Source organism: Dermochelys coriacea, chromosome 7, assembly GCF_009764565.3.
Source record: "Dermochelys coriacea isolate rDerCor1 chromosome 7, rDerCor1.pri.v4, whole genome shotgun sequence".
Taxonomy (NCBI): Eukaryota; Metazoa; Chordata; order Testudines; family Dermochelyidae; genus Dermochelys; species Dermochelys coriacea.
Genome location: NC_050074.1, coordinates 40,435,684 through 40,459,180, shown reverse-complemented (window position 1 = coordinate 40,459,180; position 23,497 = coordinate 40,435,684). Strand labels below are relative to the sequence as shown.

At 48.4% G+C, this 23,497-nt stretch overlaps 1 protein-coding gene across 9 annotated transcripts in view; it reads left to right on the top strand.

Annotated features, from left to right (window-relative positions):
* ATP2B2 (ATPase plasma membrane Ca2+ transporting 2) overlaps window positions 1–23,497 on the top strand; it is a 757,867-nt gene that overhangs the window by 560,237 nt on the left and 174,133 nt on the right. For all 9 annotated transcript variants that reach the window (XM_038410886.2, XM_043518690.1, XM_043518694.1 and 6 more), the window contains one exon: window positions 21,843–22,100. In XM_038410886.2, the coding sequence (XP_038266814.1) occupies window positions 21,843–22,100 (258 nt within the window). The remainder of the gene's footprint in view (window positions 1–21,842; window positions 22,101–23,497) is intronic.

The window sequence follows — 23,497 nt, the reverse complement described above, 5'->3', positions numbered from 1 at the left end:
GCCAATGCCAGGTGCCCCAGAGGGAGTGAACCTAACAGGCAATGATCAAGTGATCTCTCTCCTGCCATCCATCTCCACCCTCTGACAAACAGAGGCTAGGGACACCATTCCTTACCCATCCTGGCTAGTAGCCATTAATGGACTTAACCTCCATGAATTTATCCAGTTCTCTTTTAAACCCTGTCATAGTCCTAGCTTTCACAACCTCCTCAGGCAAGGAGTTCCACAGGTTGATTCTGCGCTGTGTGAAGAAGAACGTCCTTTTATTTGTTTTAAACCTGCTGCCCATTAATTTCATTTGTTGGCCCCTGGTTTTTATATTATGGGAACAAGTAAATAACTTTTCCTTATTCACTTTCTCCACACCACTCATGATTTTATGTACCTCTATCATAGCTCCCCTTTGTCTCCTCTTTTCCAAGCTGAAAAGTGCTAGTCTCTTTAATCTATCCATATATGGGACCTTTTCCAAACCCCTAATCATTTTCGGTGCCGTTTTGAACCTTTTCTAATGCCAGTATATCTTTTTTGAACGAGGGACCACATCTTTACACAGTATTCAAGATGTGGGCGTACCATGAATTTATATAAGGGCAATAAGATATTCTCTATCCCTTTTTAAATGACTCCTAATATCCTGTTTGCTTTTTTGACTGCCACTGCACACTGCGTGGACATCTTTAGAGAACTATCCACGATGACACCAAGATTTCTTTCCTGATTAGTTGTAGCTAAATTAACCCCCATCATATTGTATGTATAGTTGGGGTTATTTTTTCCAATGTGCAATACTCTACATTTATGCACATTAAATTTATTTTGCCATTTTGTTGCCCAATCACTTAGTTTTGTGAGATCTTTTTGAAGTTCTTCACAGCCTGATTTGTTGTTAACTATCTTGAGCAGTTTAATATTGTCTATAAACTTTTCCACCTCACTGTTGACCCCTTTCTCCAGATCATTTATGAATTAGTTGAATAGGATTGGTCCTAGGACTGACCCTTGGAGAGTTATCCCTCTCCATTCTGAAAATTTACCATTTATTCCTACCCTTTGTTCCCTGTCTTTTAACCAGTTCTCAATCCACGAAAGGATCTTCCCTCTTATCCCATGACAACTTAAATTACGTTGCTATCTGCAACTCTGACATCATTTCCTGTTATACCTAGAATTAAAAGCTGTAACTATTCACATCCTGCTATGTGACAGTTTTGCCATTTCTCCCTGTAGGTTCTTGCCAACATCAAAGAGAGGCTCAACAAGAGCCACCAAGTTTTTTTCTCCTGTTAGTGACACTGAGGTTTCTTGCCTGCTTTCCTCCTTAAGCCCTTTCATCTCCTCCTGTAACCCGATCCCCTTCCTAGTTTACATCTCTCTCTCTCATCTTCTCCTTCCCACCACAGTACAAGTATGTTCTGAACTTTTCTGTTGCTCAGTTATACTTACCCTTTTGGTTAGCACCCTATCACCATTCTCCTTTCTTCTCTTCACCTCCCCAAGTCTTAGAATGTACTGTTTACAGTCATTGATATGAGTCCCTCTCTATCACCTCCCTTATGAATCTTCTCCTCTTTCAATTGTATTTTCTTCCCTCTACTGAAACTGCACTCATCATTTTAATGATTGTTTTGGACACACTTAGGCATTTACTCCCTCCTCATTATCTTTGATCCCCTGCTATTTTTCAGAAGTATCATCCTGATTGACATCTTGTTCTCCCCTCGTTTTTTGGACACAGTCTTATGATTCTTTTGCATCCCTGACCACTCCTTTAGTATGTCTCTTGACAGGCCCTCTCCGACCTTTCATGCCCCCCACCCCCCGATCTCTCTGGTAGGCCCGCTCCTTTTCTTTCTCCTCCCTATTTCTGGGTGACTTCATCCATTTGTGGGGCTTCAACTACCATCTCTGTGCTGAAAACTGAGAGATGAACATATAAATGATTGACTTGTGTTTCTCCATCCAATCTCATGTCTCAGCCTGAGTGTACAGTTTCTAGTTGTTAACCACAAGTCTTTTTTGGGGTGGTCTAAACATTTAGAGATTCCAAGGCCAGAAGAGACCATTGTGAACATCTAGTCTGCCAGTAGGAAAAATCCCCAATGGCTGGAGATGGGACACAAGATTGGGAGGGCTCTGAGTTACTACAGGGATTCTTTCCCAGGTGACTGGCTGGTGGGTCTTGCCCACAGGCTCAGGGTCTAACTGATCACCATATTTGGGGTTGGGAATAAATTTTCTCTCAGATCAGAAAGGCAGAGACTCTGGGGGGTTTCACCTCCCTCTACAGCTTGGGTCACTTGCAGGTTTAAACTAGTATAAATGGTGACTTCTCTGTAACCAGAAGTCATTAAATGATGATTTGAGAATGTCAGTAACTCAGCCAGAGGTTAGAGGTTTATTACAGGAGTGGGTGGGTGCGAGTCTGTGGCCTGTAATGTGCAGGAGATCAGACTAGATGATCACAATGGTCCCATTGTGGTCACAGTGGTCCCACATTGGATCTTGATTTCAGAATTGTCAGTAATGGTGAATCCACTGCGACCCTGGCTAAATTGTTCCAATGATCAGTTCCTCTCAGAGTTAAAAATGTATGCCTTATTTCCCATCTGAATTTCAACTATCAGCCATTAGATAGAGTTATACCTTTCTCTGCTAGACTGAAGAGCCAATTATTAAATATTTGTGCCCCATGTGTGGTCAAGTCGCACCTTAATCTTTTTCTTAAACTACATAGATTGAGTTTTTTGAGTCCATCACTATAAAGTGTGGTTTTTAATCCTGTAGTCTTTCTCATGATTCATGAGACTCATGAACCTTCTCCAGTTTATCAATATCCTTCTTGAATTGTGGGTACTGGAACGGTTTCCTTTTTATAACCTGTATTTTCTTTTTATAGCATGTATTCATATTTACAGATCATAAGTGTAATATTTTTCTTTTTAAAAAACTCGTCAAAAGAAAAATACTACATTTGGAAGTTAACTTTTCTATTGAATAGGACACATGCTAAATATTGTGAATTAAATTGATGGTTTATACTTTATTATAATAATAATCTGTTTACTTGAGTGTGTAGACTATTGTAGATCACATAGACCACATTTACAGTAAGAAATATATATTGTGGTGATACATTTCAATCTGTACCCTTGTAATAATAAAATCCCAGGCTATAATATATATTCTGTAGCAACACCATGAAGTGGTGTCACAATAAATATAAATATTCACAATGCACAGCATTGGTCCTAAATGGTCATTGGTCACATTCTAGGTTCATATATTATTTCATCTTTTCTGTGCCTTGTTTTTCTCCTGCTGTTCTCTTGTGAGAGTAGCTGGCAGAAATTGTCACTGTGCATACTAGGGAAAAAGTTTATTTATGCCTTGTAAAAGAATAAATTCAGTGGAGTATAAAGGAAAACCAAAGCAAAATAATGATATATATTTTATCCATAAGAGAGAGAGAATCACAACTATTCACTGGCATTTTATCAGACCTGGATGAGATCAGGACTCTTTTCCTAATGTTATTAGCTTGCACATACATATGTTTGATGGGCTGAGGCAGGAATTTTAAATAATGGGTAGTTAACAAAGAGGAAAAAATCCAAAACTCTATTCCTATGGGTGTTATAAAAGAACAGTAGATACAACTGAAAGCTGCTTTACGTGAATACCATTGGAGAAAAGATCTGTTTCCGCAACAATACAGTATCGAAACATAGGAGTTTTCTGCCAACTACTCTATTTTTTATACGACAGTAACATCTTGATGCCCAGTTGAGATTGTGGCCACATTGTGATCGGCACTGTACAAACCGTAATAACCTCACTCCAATGAGTTTACAGTATAAACAGACAAGATGAAGACTTTACAGATGGGGAACCAAGGTACAGAGGGAGAAATGAACTTGCCCAAGGTCTGTGATAGAGCTGAAAACTGAGCCTGTATCTCCTGAGTTCCAGTCCAATGCCTTAACCTCAAGAGCAAACTTCCTATTGAAGGTACATGCACATTCTGGCAACAGTGCAAGAGTTAAAAGTAGAATTTTCAAGATGAAGACATGTCCCATGCTTTTTCCCTGTATCTTAATCTCTGCTGATGCCAACAGTGATGCTCCGGGCTTACTTTACACACTACTGTATTTAAAACAAAGAAACAAAAGCAAAATACTCCCCTCAGATCAAGATGCATTTATCTTATTTTAAGCTTTACTGTATGCTTCAGCCGCTCTGTGCTTTTTGTTGCCATCAGCTCAGTGGAATAACTTTGCATGTTAAGCTCATTGCTCACTGGGATATTGCTTCTATGATTTCAATGATAGTGTTGAAAGATTTAGCAGAGTAAAATTGTGAGGTTTGAAGGGCTTGACAAAATTCTTCTATACAGTCAACTACAGCCATTTTTTTGAATGAAGGCATGCAATTTTTGCGGGAAAGTGTGTTATAGTCAAACGTTCCCAAACTCTGATTTCCTAAATGAAACACCACCCTTAAAGTCAGGTTTCAGAATAGCAGCCGTGTTACTCTGTATCCACAAAAAGAAAAGGAGTACTTGTGGCACATTAGAGACTCAAATAAAGTTGTTAGTCTCTATGGTGCCACAAGTACTCCTTTTCTTTTCACCCTTAAAGCGTTCATCAGAATGCAAGTTTATCTTTGCTTTCCATTGATTTCACTTAGAAACATACATTTATAACCTAGTAGAATGCTTTTTCCTAAGTTGCTTATCTGCAAAGTTGAAATTAATTACACCATTCACAAGTTTACAGTGTAACACTTAAAGCTGTGCAGAGCTCAGCACTTTGACTTTGAGGTTTGTGTGAACATGTTTTTCTTCAGCTTTGGTCCATGTAGCTTGCCACCTGTTGAGTTTTTGCTTAGTTTGATTTCAGTAAACTAAAAATAAAAGTGAAGGTCAGTTGAAATGTCCATGTTTCCATCTGGTTTAGAACTAAACCATTAATCATCCCAGGCTCACTCAGAAAACTTGTGATATTGAGAGAGCTTTCCGTGAACCTACTCTGAGTTCTGAGCTTCCAACAAAATCAGGCTGGTTTCACCATTTTTGTTCCAAACATTTGCACAGTTCTCATATGCAGTATTAGGATGAATAGCATTCTTTATTTGTGCATTGTCTGAGGTATCTGAACCCAATCCTAAACTCTTCTGTGTCTTAATGATAACATTTTACGTGTATTTCATCTACATGAAAGTTGACTGTTAGAACATCAGTATGGCTATACTTCGTCAGACCAACGGTCCATCTATCCCAGTATCCTTTCTTCTCACAGTGGCCAATGCCAGATGCTTCAGAGGGAGTGAACAAAACAGGGCAATTTACTGAGTGATCCATCCCCGGTTGTCCAGACCCAGCTTCTGGCAGTCAGAAGTTTAGGGACTCCCAGAACATGGGGTTGCATCCCTGGCCATCTTGTCTAATAGCCATTGATGGACCTATCCTCCATGAATGTATCTAATTCTTTTTTTAACCCTTCACATTCAGCCCCTGGAAATGATTTCCACAGGTTGACTGTGCATTGTGTGAAGCACTACCTTTTGTTGGTTTGAAACCTGCTGCCTTTTAATTTCATTCAGTGACCTCTGGTTCTTGTGTTTTACTTCTTCACATAACACTTCCTTATTCAATTTTTCCACACCATTCATGATTTTATAGACTTCTATCATATCCCACCTTAGTTCTCTCTTTTCTAAACTGAATAGTCCCAGCCTTTTTAATCTCTCCTCATATGGAAGCTGTACCATACCCCTAATATTTTTCTTTCCCTTCTCTGTCCTTTTTCTGATTCTAATGTATCTTTTTGAGATGGAGTGACTAGAACTACACACAGTATTCAAAGTGTGGGTGTACCTTGGCATTATGATATTCTCTATCTTATTATCGATCCCTTTCCTAATGGTTCATAACATTGTTAGTTTTTTAATCTCTGCTGAACATTGAGTGGATGTTTTCAGAGATCTTTCTTGAGTGGTATCAGCTAATTTAGATTCCATCATTTTGTATATATAGTTGGAATTATGTTTTCCAATGTGCACTACTTTGCATTTATCAACATTGAATTTCATCTACCATTTTGTTGTCCAATCATCCAGTTTTCTGAGATCCCGTTGTAACTCTTTGCAGCCAGCTTTGGATTTAACTATCCTTGAGTCATTTTGTATCATCTGCAAGTTTTGCTACCTCACTGTTTACTCCTTTTTCCAGATCACGTATGAATATGTTGAATAGTACTGGTACTAGTACAGATCCTTGGGGGACCCTGCTGTTTACTTCTCTGTTTACTCCTATTTTTTGTTTCCTATATTTTTACCAGTTATTGATCCATGAGAGGACCTTCCCTTTTATCCCATGATTGCTTAGTTTGCTTACCAGCCTTGGTGAAGGACCTCATCAGAGTCTCTCTGAATATCCAAGTACCATAACCACTGAATCACCCTTGTCCACGTTTGTTGACTCTCTGAAAGAATTCTAATAGATTGGTGATTTCCCTTTACAAAAGCCATGTTGACTCTTCCCCAAATATCGTGTTCATCTCTGTGTCTGATAATTCTGTTCTTTAATGTAGTTTCAACCAGTTTCCTTGGTACTGAAATTAGGTTTACTAGCCTGTAATTTCCAGGATTGCCTCTGGAGACTTTTAAAAATATCAGCTTCACATTAACTACTTTTCAGTCATCTGGTACAGAAACTGATTTAAATGATAGGTTACATACCGCAGTTAATAATTCTGCAATTTCATATTTGAGTTCCTTCAGAACTCTTGGGTGAATACCATCTGATCCTGGTGACTTATTACTGTTTAATTGATCCTTTTTTCCCCAAAAGCTCCCTGTCGTTGCCTCAGGTTGGGACAGTTACTCAGACATGTCACCTAAAAAGAATGGCTCAGGTGTGGGAATCTCCTTCACAGTCTCTGCAGTGAAGATGGATGCAAAGGATTCACTTAGCTTATCCACAATGGCCTTGTCTTCCTTGAGTGCTCCTTTAGAACCTTGATCATCCAGGGGCCCCACTATTGTTTGGCAGGCATCCTGCATCTGAATAGTTAAAATATTTTTGCTGTTTATTTTTGTGTCTATTGCTAGTTCTCTCCAAATTTTTTTTCAGCCTGCATTTTTACACTTGACTTGCTAGAGTTTGTTCCTTTCTATTTTTCTGAATGGGATTTTACTTCTACTTTATAAAGGATGCATTTTTGTCTCTAACCACCTCTTTTACTTTATTGTTTTAGCCATGGGGATGTTTTTTGGTACTCTTACTGTTTCTTTTTTATTTGGGGGTATACTTTTAGTTTGAGCCTCTAGTGTGGTGGTTTTTAAAAATTTTAATGCAGTTTGGAGGCATTTCACTCTTATGACCATTTCTTTTAATTTCCATTTAACTAGCCTTCTTATTTTTTTGTAATATGATCTAATAGTAGGTATGGTATTGTTCACGTTTTGAGAATTGACTGATTTCTGTGTTAACCTGCAAAAATAAACTCCAGTGCTTAAATAACTGAATGTTTGGATCTTTGTGTGTTTGCCAGGAAGTTGAAGTTTTTCTTAACTACTTTCACAGATAAAATGTTTCGCTGAAGTAATTGCAATAATTTTGTTCTTTAAGCCGGTCAATGCATAGTAAGTTAATTGCAGGGTACAATACACCAAGTAACTGTTACTCTGCTTCACCAACTTGTATCAGAAACAATGATTAAATCCGTTCGTCATTTGGAATAATAGTAGCAACAAAGCCCTCTGTTGTAGCGAGAGGCTATTTTATTCAACAATCATTTATTGTATTATGCTCTTGGAAGAGAAGAATCCAGAGGTGCTACAAGTGATGAAGGATGTAGCATAATTGTAACCTTCAACCACTTTCCTTTCCTGGCTATGTTCATGTAAATGTTCAGGTCGAAAGTTGTTAACTTGTCTCTTTATTGTAGGTATTATGCAACGTTAGTCTAGCAGGAAATACTTGGAGGCAAATTATCAGTGCTTGTTGCTCAGGACAGGAAAAGTTGGCCTGCCACAGAGGCAGTAATAATAATTAATAAAATTCCAAAGGAGGTATGTGGAACTGCCTGAGAGCTGAGCTGTTCCCTTCACACTGCACATCATCTCTGTGTATGATTCTTGTACATTAACTTGGGAGCCTGTGGCCACTTTCACAACCATCTGATTCTCTGTGGTTTCTGATGCAGCACAGGTTCATTGGCTTACTTTGGATTCTAATTTGAGTTGGTTTTGATGATTTGGAGGGTGTTAAATAAGGCAATTGTTTTAGATCATGACCTGATTCAGACTAAAATCAGGTAAAAGCTCTGTTGTCATCTTGCAGTCAACTCATTCTCCCACCCTGCTCCTCCATTTTTTTGCTGGGGCATGGTGCAGAAACACTGCTCTAATCTCATTGATCAGTGTTCTTCTCTTAATGATGGGCATAGGTCATTTGTTGATTCTGATAATTTTTATCTCTTTCCATAGTGTTTGATCCTATTGACCATGAGACTGTTGACTTTAAAAAGATTAGGAATAGATCTATCATATTTGAATGGCTGCATTCAGCCCTATCGGATAGATTCCAGGAGGTTAGGTGACCTCACAAGGTCTCCTTTGTTCTGTTTCTTTGCTGGTTTATTCTGACACCCCTCTTTTTCAATCTGTATGTGAGACCAGTGTGGGAGATAATGAGGTAGTGTAATATGAACAGTATGGTCATGACACTTAACTGTGCATCATGTCCTCAACAAATCTAGTTTGTGGATGATTCTTTTCTTGTGCTTGGGCAAGATGAGATGACATTGAGTTGGGGGAAAACTCAGTCCTTGCAAGGTGGAGGTGAAGCTGGTAGGTTGGAAGAGCCAACTAAAACAATGTAGCACTATAAATCATCTAAAACCACTCAAACATCTTCCAAAGCAAAGTCCAGTAGTCCATTTATGTAGTAGTAATTTGCATGTGGAGCAAATTTCATCAGTGTTCTCTTGATTACATTAGCTACCAAAATGTTTCTGTATATAATTCAAAGGATTAATTTTGATCTGTAAAGCCATACATGTTTGTTTTCTTGGCTGTTTCAAAAATGACCTCTCAAGTAATAGCTCAACATTCAGAATGGGAACCTAATGCAGTCTGTTAATTTGAATGCTGGGCATTCTCACAGGAAGGCTCTCTGTTTTGGGATTTGCTTTACTGGTTGGTCAGGCCGGGTCAGAATTTGACCTTCAGGGCATATTAGTAAGGCGTCCGTTTATTCAGACTTCTTCTGTATTCAGCTGATATAAGGTTGAGTCTTTTGGTGGTCCATGGTGGGTCTTCCCCTCCTCCGCATTAACTTTTGTCAAATGTTACCATTTATATGTAGGCACAGTTCCTTAGCTGGTCAAAAAGTCAATGGTACTATGGCAACTGATGCCAGCTGTTGATCCACCATTTAATTTTTAAATTTAAATGACTGAAATTGTAAAGTCACTCAGAGAATTGTGATAGGTGCACATTTTATAAATCCATCAAATTAAAACACTGGCCATTTCTCCTTGTTGGGAGTAGTGCAGCCCCTAGTTATTCCAATGCATGGCCATCAGAGTAGGGACAAACTGGTTCCAGGCCTACCTCATTTTAAGGCAGCCAGTATAATTAATTGTTTGGGTGAGGGGAGCTAGGACTTTATGCCCCCTCCTCTATCACTGGTTTGAGGAGGCTTCTTTGCCAAGGTCAGACTCCTGCAGATGAAAAAAGGCTCCCTCTCCTTGACCTCCAATTTTATTAGGTGTCAGAATAATCTGCAAGCCATGTGGCTGCCTGATTTTGGAAGCCACCTCCTATTTGACTTGGCCCCTTATGAAGCAGAATTATATGTGAGAGAAATTAACCCCCTTTTCTGAATACAGTCTGGGAAAATTATTCAAATCAGTTGCATGTTACTTTAGGAGGATTAATGAGCAACAAATTATAAAGTACTTTGGGATTCCCTTAGAAGAAAGATGTGCAAAGAGGAGTGCCTAGTGTTAATATTATTTCTTTGTAAGGAAGTTACTGATTACAATATCTGTTAATCTGGAGAGATCGTTTTAGTGTTATGATTTAGTTTTCTTTTATCTATTTTTTTTCAAGGAGCCTAATTATAGATAGATAGATAGATAGATATCTTTGATTACTATATTAAAATATTCATAGTCAGAACAAATTTGTCTCATAAAAAGATCAGTTGGGGTAAACAGACTTCGAATGTATGCCTTTCAGGTGAATTAGCTCACATAAGAGTGCAATGATATATTAAATATTGTTTCATACAGTTATATTGGAGGACATACAATCTAAGTAGTCTAGTTGCTAACACTGAATAAACGAAAAGATATCAAGTGTGACAAAGTTCTGTCCTTGTCTCCGTGGGTCCCGCGTTTCCTGGCGGATTTCGCTAGCCTCAGAGGCTCACTGTGACCCTCCACGTAACCCTTCTCTCTCTAGAGACAAGGGTCACAGTCTACTGAGCCATTTTCATCATAAGCCAGCGAGGGAGGTGAGGAGAAGTTATCCTTCCTTGCACAGTCTCTGTTGTCTCCCAGTCCAAGTGATTAATCAGGGGGAGGTCTTCTGGCCGTGGGTCAGGATCCATGTTCCCAAGGCCTTCTTCTCTTTTTTTGTCTTTCGGGGGGCTGAGAACAGATCCTGAGAAATCTCAGCGAACATTGGGGGTTGACATTCCCCCGGTGATGAGTCGCTGTCCTCAGGGTCCCCACCTCCCTCCAGCCTCTCCGGGGGGGAATAAATTATCAAATCCTGGATAGTCCCTCCCAATGACTACAGGATATGGGAGTTTAGGAACTACGCCCATGGTCACCTCAATGGGGTTCTCCTGAACCTCTGTCTCCACTGGGATGGTGGGGTAATGGCTCACGGTCCCATGCACACACATCACTGCTACAATTGTAGCAGTGGACTAGTTTTTACCAGCTTACCAGATATGAGGGTGGTAGCACTGCAAGAGTCCACAAGCGCTGTAGTCTCTGCTCCATTTATCCTCACTGGCCTGGTGTAATTATGTGGGGCTAATGTGACCCCCATGAGGTGGAAAAGGGAGTATGGGACCTCCCATTCCCCCAAGTTACATTACCTAGGCTCCTTGGTGCTGGGACACTGTGCTGCTATGTGTCCCCACTCCCCACGTGCATAACATCTATAACTGCTTTTAATCACTCCCCTATCCCGGGGGTTAAGGGGTTTAGTCCTGGGGTTCCCCCCACTCTGGCCAATCCCTTCCTTCTGGGGTCCCCGCTGGTTTTCACCCCCTGCCTTCTTCCACCTAGAACTCCCTGTGGGTTTGGCTGCCCAACCTTCCAGGGTTGGGGTCGGGTGCTTGCTTCAAAAGGGGCCTTCCTTGGGTAGTCGGGTCAGTTCCCTGGCTGTCATCCTTCTTTCTACCAGCGTGATCATCTCGTAGTACATGGACGGATCATTCTGGCCTACCCATTTGCGGAGATCTGGCGGCAGTCCCCGCATGTAATGGTCTATGACCAGGGTCTCCAAAATCTCCTCCAGCCTGCACACCTTGGGCTGTAACCACTTCCACACAAAGTGTATGAGGTCAAATAGCTGGGAGCTCGGGGGTTTGTTCTCCTGGTATTTCCACTCATGGAACCTCTGGGCCCTTACCGCTGCTGTTACCCCTGATTGTGCTAGGATCTCTGCCTTCAGACGGGTATAGTCAGTGGCATCCGTGGCAGGCAAGTCAAAATAGGCCTTCTGGGCCTCTCCACACAAAAAAGGGGCGAGAATGCTGGCCCACTGCTCCTGGGGCCATGCCTCACGCTGAGCAGTTCTTTCGAATGAGAGGAGATATGCCTCTGTCATCTCCTGACGTCATCTTTGGCAGACAACCAGTGGCCCTTAGGGTTCATGTCCCATCGGACCCCTGGGCCTGGATGGTGAGGATCTTCAGCTGGTCCACCACCTCTCTCAAGAGGGCACGATCTTGGGTCACCTGGCTCATCAATAATTGATTGGTTTTCTGCTGTAGCTGCATAGACTCCTGTTGTGCCATTGCCTGAACCCGGGTGGGCTCCTGCTGGGCTGCCGTGGCTTGTACCAGAGCTCTTACCACCTCCTCCATTGTGGTACAAAGCAAACAAACAAACCAAAACAAAAAATCCAAAACCCCAGTGCACTTTAAAAAAAAACAACCCTCTTTCTTCTGCCACGCTGTGAACGAAGTCCCACTCCTGACACCAGTTGTGACAAAGCTCTGTCCTTGCCTCCGTGGGTCCCGTGTTTCCTGGCGGATATCGCTAGCCTCAGAGGCTCACTGTGACCTTCCACATAACCCTTCTCTCTCAAGAGACAAGGGTCACAGTCTACTGAGCCATTTTCATCATAAGCCAGCAAGGGAGGTGAGGAGAAGTTATCCTTCCTTGCATAGTCTCTGTTGTCTCCCAGTCTCAGTGATTAATCAGGGGGCAAAGGTGGAGGGGGGAGCCTGGGCCCACCCTCTACTCCGGGTTCCAGCCCAGGGACCCCAATAGTATCAGCTATGGTAGCTGACCTTTTAGAAACATGACATGTACAGTTCCCTGGGCTACTTCCCCCACAGCAGCCCTCACTTCCTCAAGCTCCACTTCACCCTTACCTCAGGGCCTCCTTCCTTGTGCCTGATATGGTATGTACTACTCACTCTCTCCAACAGCACAACTTCCTCCCACAGCTCTTGACATGCACACCCACCTGACTAATTGGGAGGCTTTTAACTAGTTTCAGCCAGCCCCTGATTGGCTTCAGGTGTCCCAATCAACCTAGCTTTCTCCCTGCCTTCTGGAAAGTTCTTGATTGGCCCCACGTGTCTCAATTGACCTGGAGCAGCTGGCATTTCACTTATCCTGGTACCAGGGATTTGTTTAGCCTGAAGCGAATCTCTCTCTCTCTCTCTCTCTCCCACTGCTCTTCCATAGCCTTCTAGCTTGGAGGGAGGTGGGAAGCTGCTACTCCTGCTGCTGCTAGGCCCTAAGCTCTCCCTGCTGCTCCAGCTGCTCCCCTGGCTGGGCCAGACACCCAGCCCCCCATTCTCTGCTACTTGGCTGCTGGACCCCCCACTCTCGGGTGCTGCTACTGCTCCAACTGCAGCCCCAGTGGGGGGGCTGCTAGCCCACTCCCCAGAGAGGAGTGAGGGACCCCAACCACTGCTGTTGTGGACACCACCACCATCACCACCACCTGAGAGGGGTCCTTTCTGCTTGCCTGGACCACCACCTGGAGTTCCTGGAGCTGCTGCTGCTGCTGCAGAGTCTGCTGGCTGGAGCTGCTGAAGCCCGAGGAGGAGAAGAAGAGGACCATCTACAAGTGGGGGAGCACCTAAAGACTTTGCAGACCACCGTGGAGGGGGCCTAAGACTGAGTAATTTTCAAACTGTGCTCTTGTGATGGGGGTCTTGACTGTGTTTCCAGGGACACAGGGGGTGTGGCGTGGAGCTGCCCCCAAATCCATCTGTGTGTCCCCCCAACCCCCACCACTACTACCACCACCACTGCCCCCTCCACCACCCCCACTGGCTGTATACCATCGGCCTCAGCTCCTGCCTCTGGATTCAGCTGCTTGCTTGGCTTGCCACACCCTATTTCCACCCTTTAGGCCAGGAGCAGCAGCCAGCTAAAAAAGACTTGTGCAAGCGCACGTGGGTGCATGTGCCCCCCCCGGACTCTCTACCCCACAGCTTGCCCTTTACTACCTGCCCCATTTGCCACTTGTAGCTTTTCCCCCCCTTTTGTCCCAGCACCCCGTACTAGCTTCAGTTTGTTTGCCTGCCCCACCCATTTCCTTCTGCAGCCTTTGTTTGTTTGTCCCGCCCCAGCCTCTGAAGCTAGCCCCTTGGTTTCCGTGTTCTATCCCCAGACCGCTTAGCCCCTCGCTCCATGTGCCCATGCCCCCTCCCATGCGCTTGTGCAATTCCCCATTTTAGTTGCAACCCTCTTCACTGCACCCCCAATGTTGTTGTATCCCCCCCTCCCCTAGTGCACCAAGAGGAGCCAGAATTCCAACTTGTGTCGGTGACTGACCCCTAACCCCTGATTGCCCCCCGTCCAGCCCACCCCTTTTGGCACCCTGCTCCCCTGCCTGCAGCCTAGCGGGGAGGAGTGGTCGACCTGCTTCCCCTCTCCTCTCCTCCTTTTGGTGTCCCCCCTTCCCTCCTTGCTCATCATGGCGGGGGATGAGACGGGTGGGACCCCTCCAGCAGCCCGAGCTCCCCCTCCCCCACCTACCCCTCCGTCACCCCCCCTAGCTTCTACCTCCGCTGCCGAACCATCTGCCACCGCCCCCGCTGGGGCACCAGCAGCGACGGGCATCGGGGTGACCTCCACTGCTGCCACGTCTCTCACCCCATCAGATTCGGGGGGAGCCCCCCCAGCCGGCAGGAAGGGCCAGGGGAAGAAGAAAGGGAAGGGCCCCGCTAAGAAGACCAGGCCCTCCATGGCAGGGGCTGTCCCCAATGCCCCGGCCCCACCGCTGGCTGGGGCGTCCCTCCCCGCTGTTCCCTCCACCAGCTCTGCAGGTGTCCCTCCCCCGGCCCCCAGGGCATACGGCCCCCCCGCCTGCCGCTACGTCATCTCTCCTGCCCACCGCCTCCACTACCATCTATAGCAGCCGGGGCCCCTTTCCCACCATGACCAGGAAGCACGGCGTCCGTTGCCTCCTGGTGCCCGCCTCGCCCCACGTGGAGACCTATGTGCGGGCGTTGGCGAGGGTGGTGGGGCCCATGGCCATTGTGGCGGCCTCCAAAATGTATGGCAAGGTCGTCTTCTTCTTAACATTGGAGGCCGCCGCCCAGGAGGCGGTGGAGAAGGGCCTGGCAGTGGGGGGCGTTTTTGTCCCCTTAGAGCCGCTAGAGGACCTGGGTGTCCGCCTGGTCCTGACCTCTGTCCCTCCCTTTCTTCCCAATGCCGCCCTGTTACCCGCCCTCTCTACCCTGGGGAAGCCCATCTCTGTCATCAGCCCCCTCCCGTTGGGCTGCAAAGACCCCGCCCTCCGTCACGTCCTCTCATTCCGTCGGCAAGTGCAGCTTCAACTGCCGCCAGCAGCACGTGACGGAGAGGCGCTGGAGGGGTCCTTCCTAGTCCCCCACCAGGGGGCCCGTTACTGGGTGCATTACTCCACAGGGGAGGCCCAGTGCTACCTCAGCCGGGCGATGGGGCACGTCCGAGGGACTCCCCCCTGGCCCGGCAAGGAGGGGCATCTGGGACCCCCGAGCCCCGGCATGGCACCGGCCCCCTCATCACCGGCACCCCTGGCTGCCCAGCGCCCGAAACCACCCCTTCTCCTTCCCAGTCCACCATTGCTCCCACTCGGGCCCAAGAGGCACCTCCCCAACTATGCTCAGATGAGCGGGAGAGCCCCACCCCCGCTGCTTGCAATCTGGCAGGGCCTGTGGAGGAGGGTGTGGCAGGGACACCGCCGGGCATGCGAGAGGGCCCACCCCAAGGGGAATCTTCCCTCCTTTGTGCTGCCCCACCGTTACCCCCTCGAGTCCCTGAGCCATCGCTTCTGCCCCCTGACACAACCCCCGCTAGCCAGCCCCCGGATGATGCCCTGGAGGGCTGGGCCCTAGTCCAGGGGAAGCGGGGCAAGTGGAAGGCTCGAGCTCCACTCCTCCCATCTGATGCAGAGGCCCCCCGGAAGACCAGGAAGGGGGGCACTGATGCCGAGCCTTCCGCTCTACCCACGGGTGTGTTCCATCCACCGGTGCCTGTTGGGGAAGACGTGGCAGCACTGGAAGGTGGTATCTCCCCTCCACGGGAGTCCTTCTCCTCCAAGGCCCCCGAGGCTCCATCTGAAACCTCAGTGTGCCCCGAGGCAACAGTCGCGTCAGGTGGCAGCGGGGAGAATCCCGGGGTGGCGGAAACTGATCTCCCATCAATATACGAGGAGATCGAGGCCCTGGGTCTGACCCCGGTCACCCAGGGGGAGGACGACCCTATGCCAGCGGGCCTCGATATAGGCGACTTTACTCCAGTCCCCCTTTCCCCGTGCTCCCTCCCCCTAACCGTTGCTTCCGCTCCCACCTCCGAGGGGCCCCTGGACTCCTCCATCAACCCAGCTGCAGATGGCACCCCGCTGAGGGCCGCCAAACCTGTTGAGGCGACGGCCAGTGCCACGCGGCCGGGACCTGAGCCACCAGGGGCACCCGTCGTTGGTGAGGAGCATTCAACCTCTTTCCCGGGAGAGGGGACCTACAGGAGAGAGTCCACCCCCTATTGCCGTGGCTGCCAAATCCACCATAGAGCCTGCGCCCGGCATCACTGAGAGCTCTCTACCTGCCCAGAATCTCACCTCTAACCTTGCCCCTGCCCCTGTCCCTATCCCGTCCACATCCCAAGATGTTATTGCCACCCCTGGGGCTGTTTCCTACCCCTTGCCAACAGATGACCCCCAGGGAGCGGCCTTTGTGTTTCCCCGTCCCGACCTACAAGGGGCTGCTATCTTCCCTCCGCCGCCCCCTATCGCCCCAGCATTTAAGCCAACTTATCAGGAGCCCCGTCGGGGGTCCGCATGCTGTCTGCCCGTCTCGGTGGGCCACGGGGCTGTACCAAGGGCCCCGTCGGGGAGTAATCAGGAGACCGTAACCCCAGCCCCCCATGCGTTGCGAGAGGAGTTGCGGGAGTTCCTAGAAGACGTCCGTGGCTCCCGCAACAAAGTCCAGCTTGCCCTCCAGCGATGGGGGGACTTTAATCAAATCCTCTGGGCCGCAAGGGCCCTCATGGGGGAGGGTAAAAGGACCGGGAGGCAGGGCGCCGCGGCCTACCAGCGGGTCCGCCTCTTCCGTGACTCCTTACTCACCTACGGGGTGGGTCACGGACTGTTGTGCGGCCCGTCGGGAGCCGCAAGCATCCCTGTCGGCGAGGATCCCCCCCAGCCCTCCTCATGGCACCCTTTACCATCGCAACATTGAACACCCGCGTCTGTAGGATGGGTCTCCGCAGGTCCCAGGTGCTCTCCTTCCTTCGGGAGGGGAGGTACTCTGTGGTTTTCCTGCAGGAGACCCATACGGATCCGACCGCCGAAGATAGCTGGCGACTGGATTGGGGGGACAGGGTCTACTTTAGCCATCTCACAGTTCGTATGGCTGGAGTGGTGACCCTGTTCTCCCCCGACCTATGGCCCGAGGTGCTGGGGGTCGCCGAGGCTGTGCCGGGCCGCCTGCTGCACCTACGGGTCCGCATGGAGGGGCTCGTAGTCAACCTCGTCAACATCTATGCCCCAGCAGCGAGCCCGGAGCGGCTGCAATTCTATCAGCAGGCGTCTGCCTTCCTCGGCGCCTTGGATCCTCAGGAGTGCCTGGTCCTGGGAGGGGACTTTAACATCACCCTCAAGGAGCGGGACCGCTTGGGGATTGAGCAGAGCCCGGCCGCCATCGCCGTCCTCCAGGAGATAGTCGAACACCACTCCCTGGTGGACGTCTGGCGCGACTACCACCTGGATGACACTTCCACATTCACCTTTGTCCGGGTGGAGGCCCATCGGTCGTGCCACTCCTGATTGGACCGCATTTATTTATCATGCTTTCATCTTTCACGAGCCCACTCCTCCAGCATCTGGCCAGCCCCTTTTTCTGACCATCATATAGCCACCGTGACAGCCTCCCTCTGCGCGGAGAAGCCGGGGCCGGCCTATTGGCATTTTAACAACAGCTTGCTGGAGGATGCGGGCTTCGTGGCGTCCTTCCGGGAGTTCTGGCTGGCCTCGCGAGGGCAGCGGCGTGCCTTTCCCTCGGCGCGGCAGTGGTGGGACCTAGGGAAGGTACACGCCAAGCTCTTCTGCCGCAACTACACCCGGGGCGCCAGCCGACGGAGGGATGCGGCGATAGAGCAGTTGGAACGGGAGGTCTTAGAGCTGGAGAGGCGTCTGGCCACCAGCCCCGAGGATCCACCCTTCTGCAGAGCATGCCGGGAGAAGCGGAAAGAGCTCCGGAACCTCGAGGACCATCGGGCCCGGGGTGCCTTTGTTCGATCCCGCATCCGTCTCCTTCGGGAGACGGATCGCGGCTCCCGCTTCTTCTACACCCTGGAGAAAAAGAGGGGGGCTAAAAAACATGTCATCTGCCTACTGGCAGAAGATGGCACCCCCCTCACGGATCCGGTGGAGATGTGCGGGAGGGCGAGAGACTTCTACGCAAGCCTTTTCTCCCCGGATCCGACCGATCCCAACGCTTGCAGAGTGCTGTGGGAGGAGCTCCCGACGGTCAGCGCGGGCGACCGAGACTGGCTAGAGCTGCCTCTCACTCTGGCTGAGTTCTCGGAAGCCCTCCGTCGCATGCCCACCAATAAATCTCCGGGCATGGACGGGCTGACCGTGGAGTTCTACCGCGTGTTCTGGGACGTCCTGGGCCCAGACCTAGTCACCGTCTGGGCCGAGTCTTTGCAGAGCGGGGTCCTCCCTCTTTCGTGCAGGCGAGCCGTGCTGGCCTTATTGCCGAAGAAGGGGGACCTCCGCGATTTACGAAATTGGCGTCCCGTCTCGCTCCTCAGGACGGACTACAAAGTCGTGGCAAAAGCCATCTTGCTGCGGCTAGGGTCCGTGCTGGCGGACGTGGTCCACCCAGACCAGACCTACGCCGTCCCGGGCCGCAGCATCTTCGACAACCTATATCTGGTCCGGGACCTATTGGAACTTGGGTGTAGGGATGGTCTGTCGTTCGCCCTCCTGTCCTTAGATCAGGAGAAGGCGTTCAACAGGGTGGATCACGGGTATCTCCTGAGCACTCTGCAAGCGTTTGGCTTCGGACCCAGGTTTGTGAATTTTCTCCGGGTGCTGTACACCTCCGCAGAGTGTTTGGTCAGCCTCAACTGGACCCTGACCGAACCGGTCAGCTTCGGGCGAGGAGTACGGCAGGGGTTCCCCCTCTTGGGCCAGCTGTACGCTCTGGCGATCGAGCCCTTCCTCTGTCTCCTCCGAAGGAGGTTGACAGGGTTGGTGCTGCGGGAGCCGGAGCTGCAGCTGGTCCTGTCGGCGTACGCTGATGACGTGCTCCTCGTGGTCCAGGACCCGGGCGACTTGGCGCGGGTGGAGGCTTGCCAGGCCATCTATTCGGCAGCCTCCTCCGCGCGGGTCAACTGGGTCAAGAGCTCTGGCTTGGTGATAGGGGACTGGCGGCAGGTGAGTTCCCTCCCACCCGCGCTTCAGGCCATCCGGTGGAGCACAGGTCCACTGCTCTATCTGGGCGTTTACCTTTCTGCCACGCATCCCTCTCTGCCGGAGAACTGGCAGAATTTAGAGGGTGGGGTGATAGAGCGGCGCCAGAAATGGACAGGACTACTCCGGTGCCTCTCCCTTCGAGGGAGAGCGCTAGTGCTTAATCAACTAGTCCTGTCCATGCTCTGGTACCGGCTCAACACTCTGGTCCCGGCCCCGGGTTTCCTGGCCAATCTCCGGACATCAATTCTGGAGTTCTTTTGGTCAGGACTGCACTGGGTCCCTGCAGGGGTTCTTCATCTACCTCTGGAGGAGGGAGGGCAGGGCCTAAAATGTCTGCTCACTCAAGTCCATGTCTTCCGCCTCCAGACCCTGCAGAGGCTCCTTTATGGTGCAGGTAGTCCGGTGTGGAGCATTCTGGCGCACGCCTTCCTGGGCCGCTTCCGAGGGCTCCGATACGACCGGCAGCTCCTTTATCTCCATCCGAGAGGTTTTCCGCTAGACCTCTCCGGGCTTCTACCAGGACCTTCTCCGGACCTGGAAACTCTTTACAACGACCAGGTCCATGGCAGCCACTGAGGGGGCAGATCTCCTCGCGGAGCCCCTGCTACACAACCCCCAGCTCCGTGTGCAGGTGGCGGAGTCCCGCTCGGTGCGCCAGAGGTTGATCCTGGCAGAGGTCACAAGAGTCAGAGACCTCCTGGACTATGACCAGGGAGACTGGCTGGATCCCCTGACGCTCGCTCAGCGCATAGGGCTTTCCAGACCTTGTACTCCCCGAGGCATACTTCAGGAGGTGAAGGCCGCTTTGCCGCCCGCTGCTCGGGTTCATCTCGACCGGGTCCTGCACGAGGGCACGCCCCGCGCACCCCTTACCCCAGGCCCGCCGGACCTTTTAATTGGACTCCTGCCCCGTGGACCCAACCGACCCCTTCACTAGAAGCTGGCTGCACGAGATGCAGCCGGTCTGATTTCAAACCGCACCAAGAAAACATCTCTACATGCTCGTGCTCCACACCCTTCACGCCCGTACCCTCGTGTCCCGCCTCGATACAAAATGGCGGGACCTCCTGCCACCTTTGGAGGGGGAGGAGCCCCGGTGGGCCAGTCTATATTCCACCTCAGCCCCAAGGCCCGCCGGGGATGTCAGTTGGCGGCTCCTTCACGGAGCCGTGAGCACGGGTGTGTACTTGGCGTGGTTCACTTCAATCCCAGACACCTGCCCCTTTTGCGGCATGAGGGATACCCTGGCATATGTATACCTGGAGTGTGCCAGGCTGCAGCCCCTATTCCGGCTCCTCAGCAATATTTTATTACGTTTTTGGTTGCACTTCTCCCCTCACCTTCTCATTTATGCACTCCCTATCCATGGCCCCACAAAGTCACGGGATCTCCTGGTCAACCTCCTCCTGGCCCTAGCTAAAATGGCCATCTACAAAACCAGAGTGAGGAGGTTGGCCGATTGAGTCTCCTGTGACTGTGGGGCCTATTTCCGATCCTCGGTCCGTTCACGTATCCGGGCAGAGTTCCTCTGGGCGGCGTCCTCTGACTCCCTTGACGCCTTTGAGGAGCAGTGGGCGCTGTCCGGGGTTCTCTGCTCGGTGTCCCCGTCCGGTTCCCTTCTTTTGAACCTTGGACCGCACTCCTGTCCCTGTTATTTCATTAGTTGTCCCCCGAAATTTTTTGGGCATCTCGGTCCTGTGGATCCCCCTTTTAGGCTGGGGGGATCCTTTAGCGGTGGACGGGCTTTGCCCGCCCACTTCGCGGATCCCAATAAGACTACTTTTTTATAGCCATCTGGCCTTGCCCCGTCACGCAAGATACATATTTAGTTCTTTAATTTTTCAATCAGACTACACATTGTTTCTAACCTTGTCTTTTGTAACTATTTCAACATTTCAGTGCTTGTGGCAGGGATGTAAATGTGTTTAAAATGTAAGTTTGATGCCGTAATGTCCACACTTTTAATGTTTTATACAAATTACCATTTGTTAATTTGTAACAAATCCTTGTGAAACTAAGTTACTATCCTTGTGAAATTAAGTAACTATCCTAAGTAACTCGTGATCCTTGTGAAATCAAGTAATTTGAAATCCTTGTGAAACTAAGGACTATCCTAAGTAACTATCCTTGTGAAATCCTTGTGAAACTAAGTAACTAAGTGCAGCGTGTCGAATTATAGATGGATTTCACTGTTTTTCTGATATTTACCTTAAATTTTTCTTAATTTCATTTCATTGCTCCCAGTTCATCTTATTACTCACAATTGTATTCCTTGTTAACACTCTGAATAAATCCTCTCCATCCTTGGGAATATTTGATTCACATATTGTTTTTGGTTTTGAGGCTGCTTTTCTCCCATCTATTTAATTCTTGTTTATCCAAGATGTACACGTTCATGAAGAAACATTAAAACAGCTGAAGATTCTGATCAACATTCTTCCTAGTCTCGCTCATTGTTCCCCCCTGAATTTCTGCTTCTGTATTCTCAAAGCTTGGCTTTTCTACCACATCTTCTTTCAATATTTCAGTTACTTAGTATATTTCCATCAATTCTTTGGCTGTGTTTTAATTCTTTGTTTTCTAATCTGATAAAATCAGTCTAAACTTTGCTTTGACTAAACAGCTCTCTTTTATGGCTATTTCTGCCTTTGTTTTTCCAGGTTGTGCTACTGTATCGGGAGGAACTGAAGATGAAGGTGAGGCAGAAGCTGGCTGGATTGAAGGTGCCGCTATTCTACTCTCTGTTATTTGTGTTGTGCTCGTCACTGCCTTTAATGACTGGAGCAAGGAGAAGCAATTTCGTGGGCTTCAAAGTCGTATTGAGCAGGAACAAAAATTTACTGTGGTCCGAGGTGCACAAGTTATTCAAATCCCAGTGGCAGAGATAGTAGTTGGTGACATTGCACAGGTTAAATATGGTAAGTTTCTACAGATATATTTTCACAACTACTTATCTCATCTTCAGTAATTTTGGGAAAGACTGATGTTTCAATCAATATAATGGGGTGAAAGTTAATTTTGGGATTGACTGCTCTAGAAATGACATAAAAGGCAAAAATGATTCACTGAAATTGCCAGTGGTAAAGGTGAATGCTGTTAGGGTAAGAAAAGAGAATGACCTGACCTGTGGGCTTGCCATTTTGTGGCCTAATTCTAGTGGTGCTAATGAAAGCTGGTTAGAGTGAAACCTGTGAAAAAACAGAAGTATGAGAGCAGGACTGAAAAGAAATGTGGACACAATCTTCAATGCCTTAAAGTTAGGCATCTAACTAAAACTGGCTTGGCTTTCAGAAATGCTGAGCACCTACAAGTTCTATTAACTTATTAAATATGTTAAATATATAATAAATATAAATATATTCTATTAACTTATTAAATATATTCTATTAACTCTATTAAATAGGAGCTGGAAGTGCTCAGCACTTCTGAAAATTAAGCTTCTGATATTCAGAATCTTTAGTTTAATTATTCCCACCACAAAAGCAGATCCTTCTTGCTGCTATCTTGCAGTTCTACTCATGCACAGGGAGCTGTCAGACACCTATCCCAGGCAAGTTATTTGATGAGCTACTTCGCATGTTTGTAGATAATTTTCATAATAGCTTGTGGTCAGCACACCACAGTGGTGGGAGCAGGACTTGGAGCAGCAGAACATGGAGGTTCTCAATTGTGAGAGGGTGTCTGGGAGTGCTGGATAGTTAGGTGGATGCTGAGGGATGCCTGGAGAATGCTAGGCTGTCTGCTGCAGGTGGGGAGAGTGTATGGAGGAGTTTTTTCACGGCAAGCTGGGGGAGCCGGAGGCTAGTAGTAGGCCCTTTACTGTGTGCCTTTGATGTCTCCAGTTGCTGTTGCTAATGATGCTACTGATTAGAGCTGTACAGAAAAAGGTAATTTTGTTCTATGGAGGATTTCAATATTTCTATATTTGGATTCTTTCTGATGAGAAACAACCTCCTCCCTCCCCAATTTTGAGATTCTCTGCAAAGGAGAATGGAACCCTGGTACAGTCCACCTTGGGGGCTGCCGGGAGCTGCAGACCCTGGAAGCCTGGCTCCCCAGCAGCTCCCCAGGCTCGCTGCCAAGGAGACGGGGGGAGAACTGGTAGGAAACCTGCTTGGCACAGAGGGTTCTGTCAGTACTGTGGTAAAATCAGACTCCCTCTGCGCAATGTTCTGATTTCACCCAATCCACAGATTTCAGTGAAACGATGTTTTGTCTGAACTTTTCTCATGAGCTCTAATGCTGATCCTGCCAACTGCTCCTTCCTCTCTTGGATGCTGCAGAGGGAGCAGTGAGAGGGGTGGCTGTGAGTAGT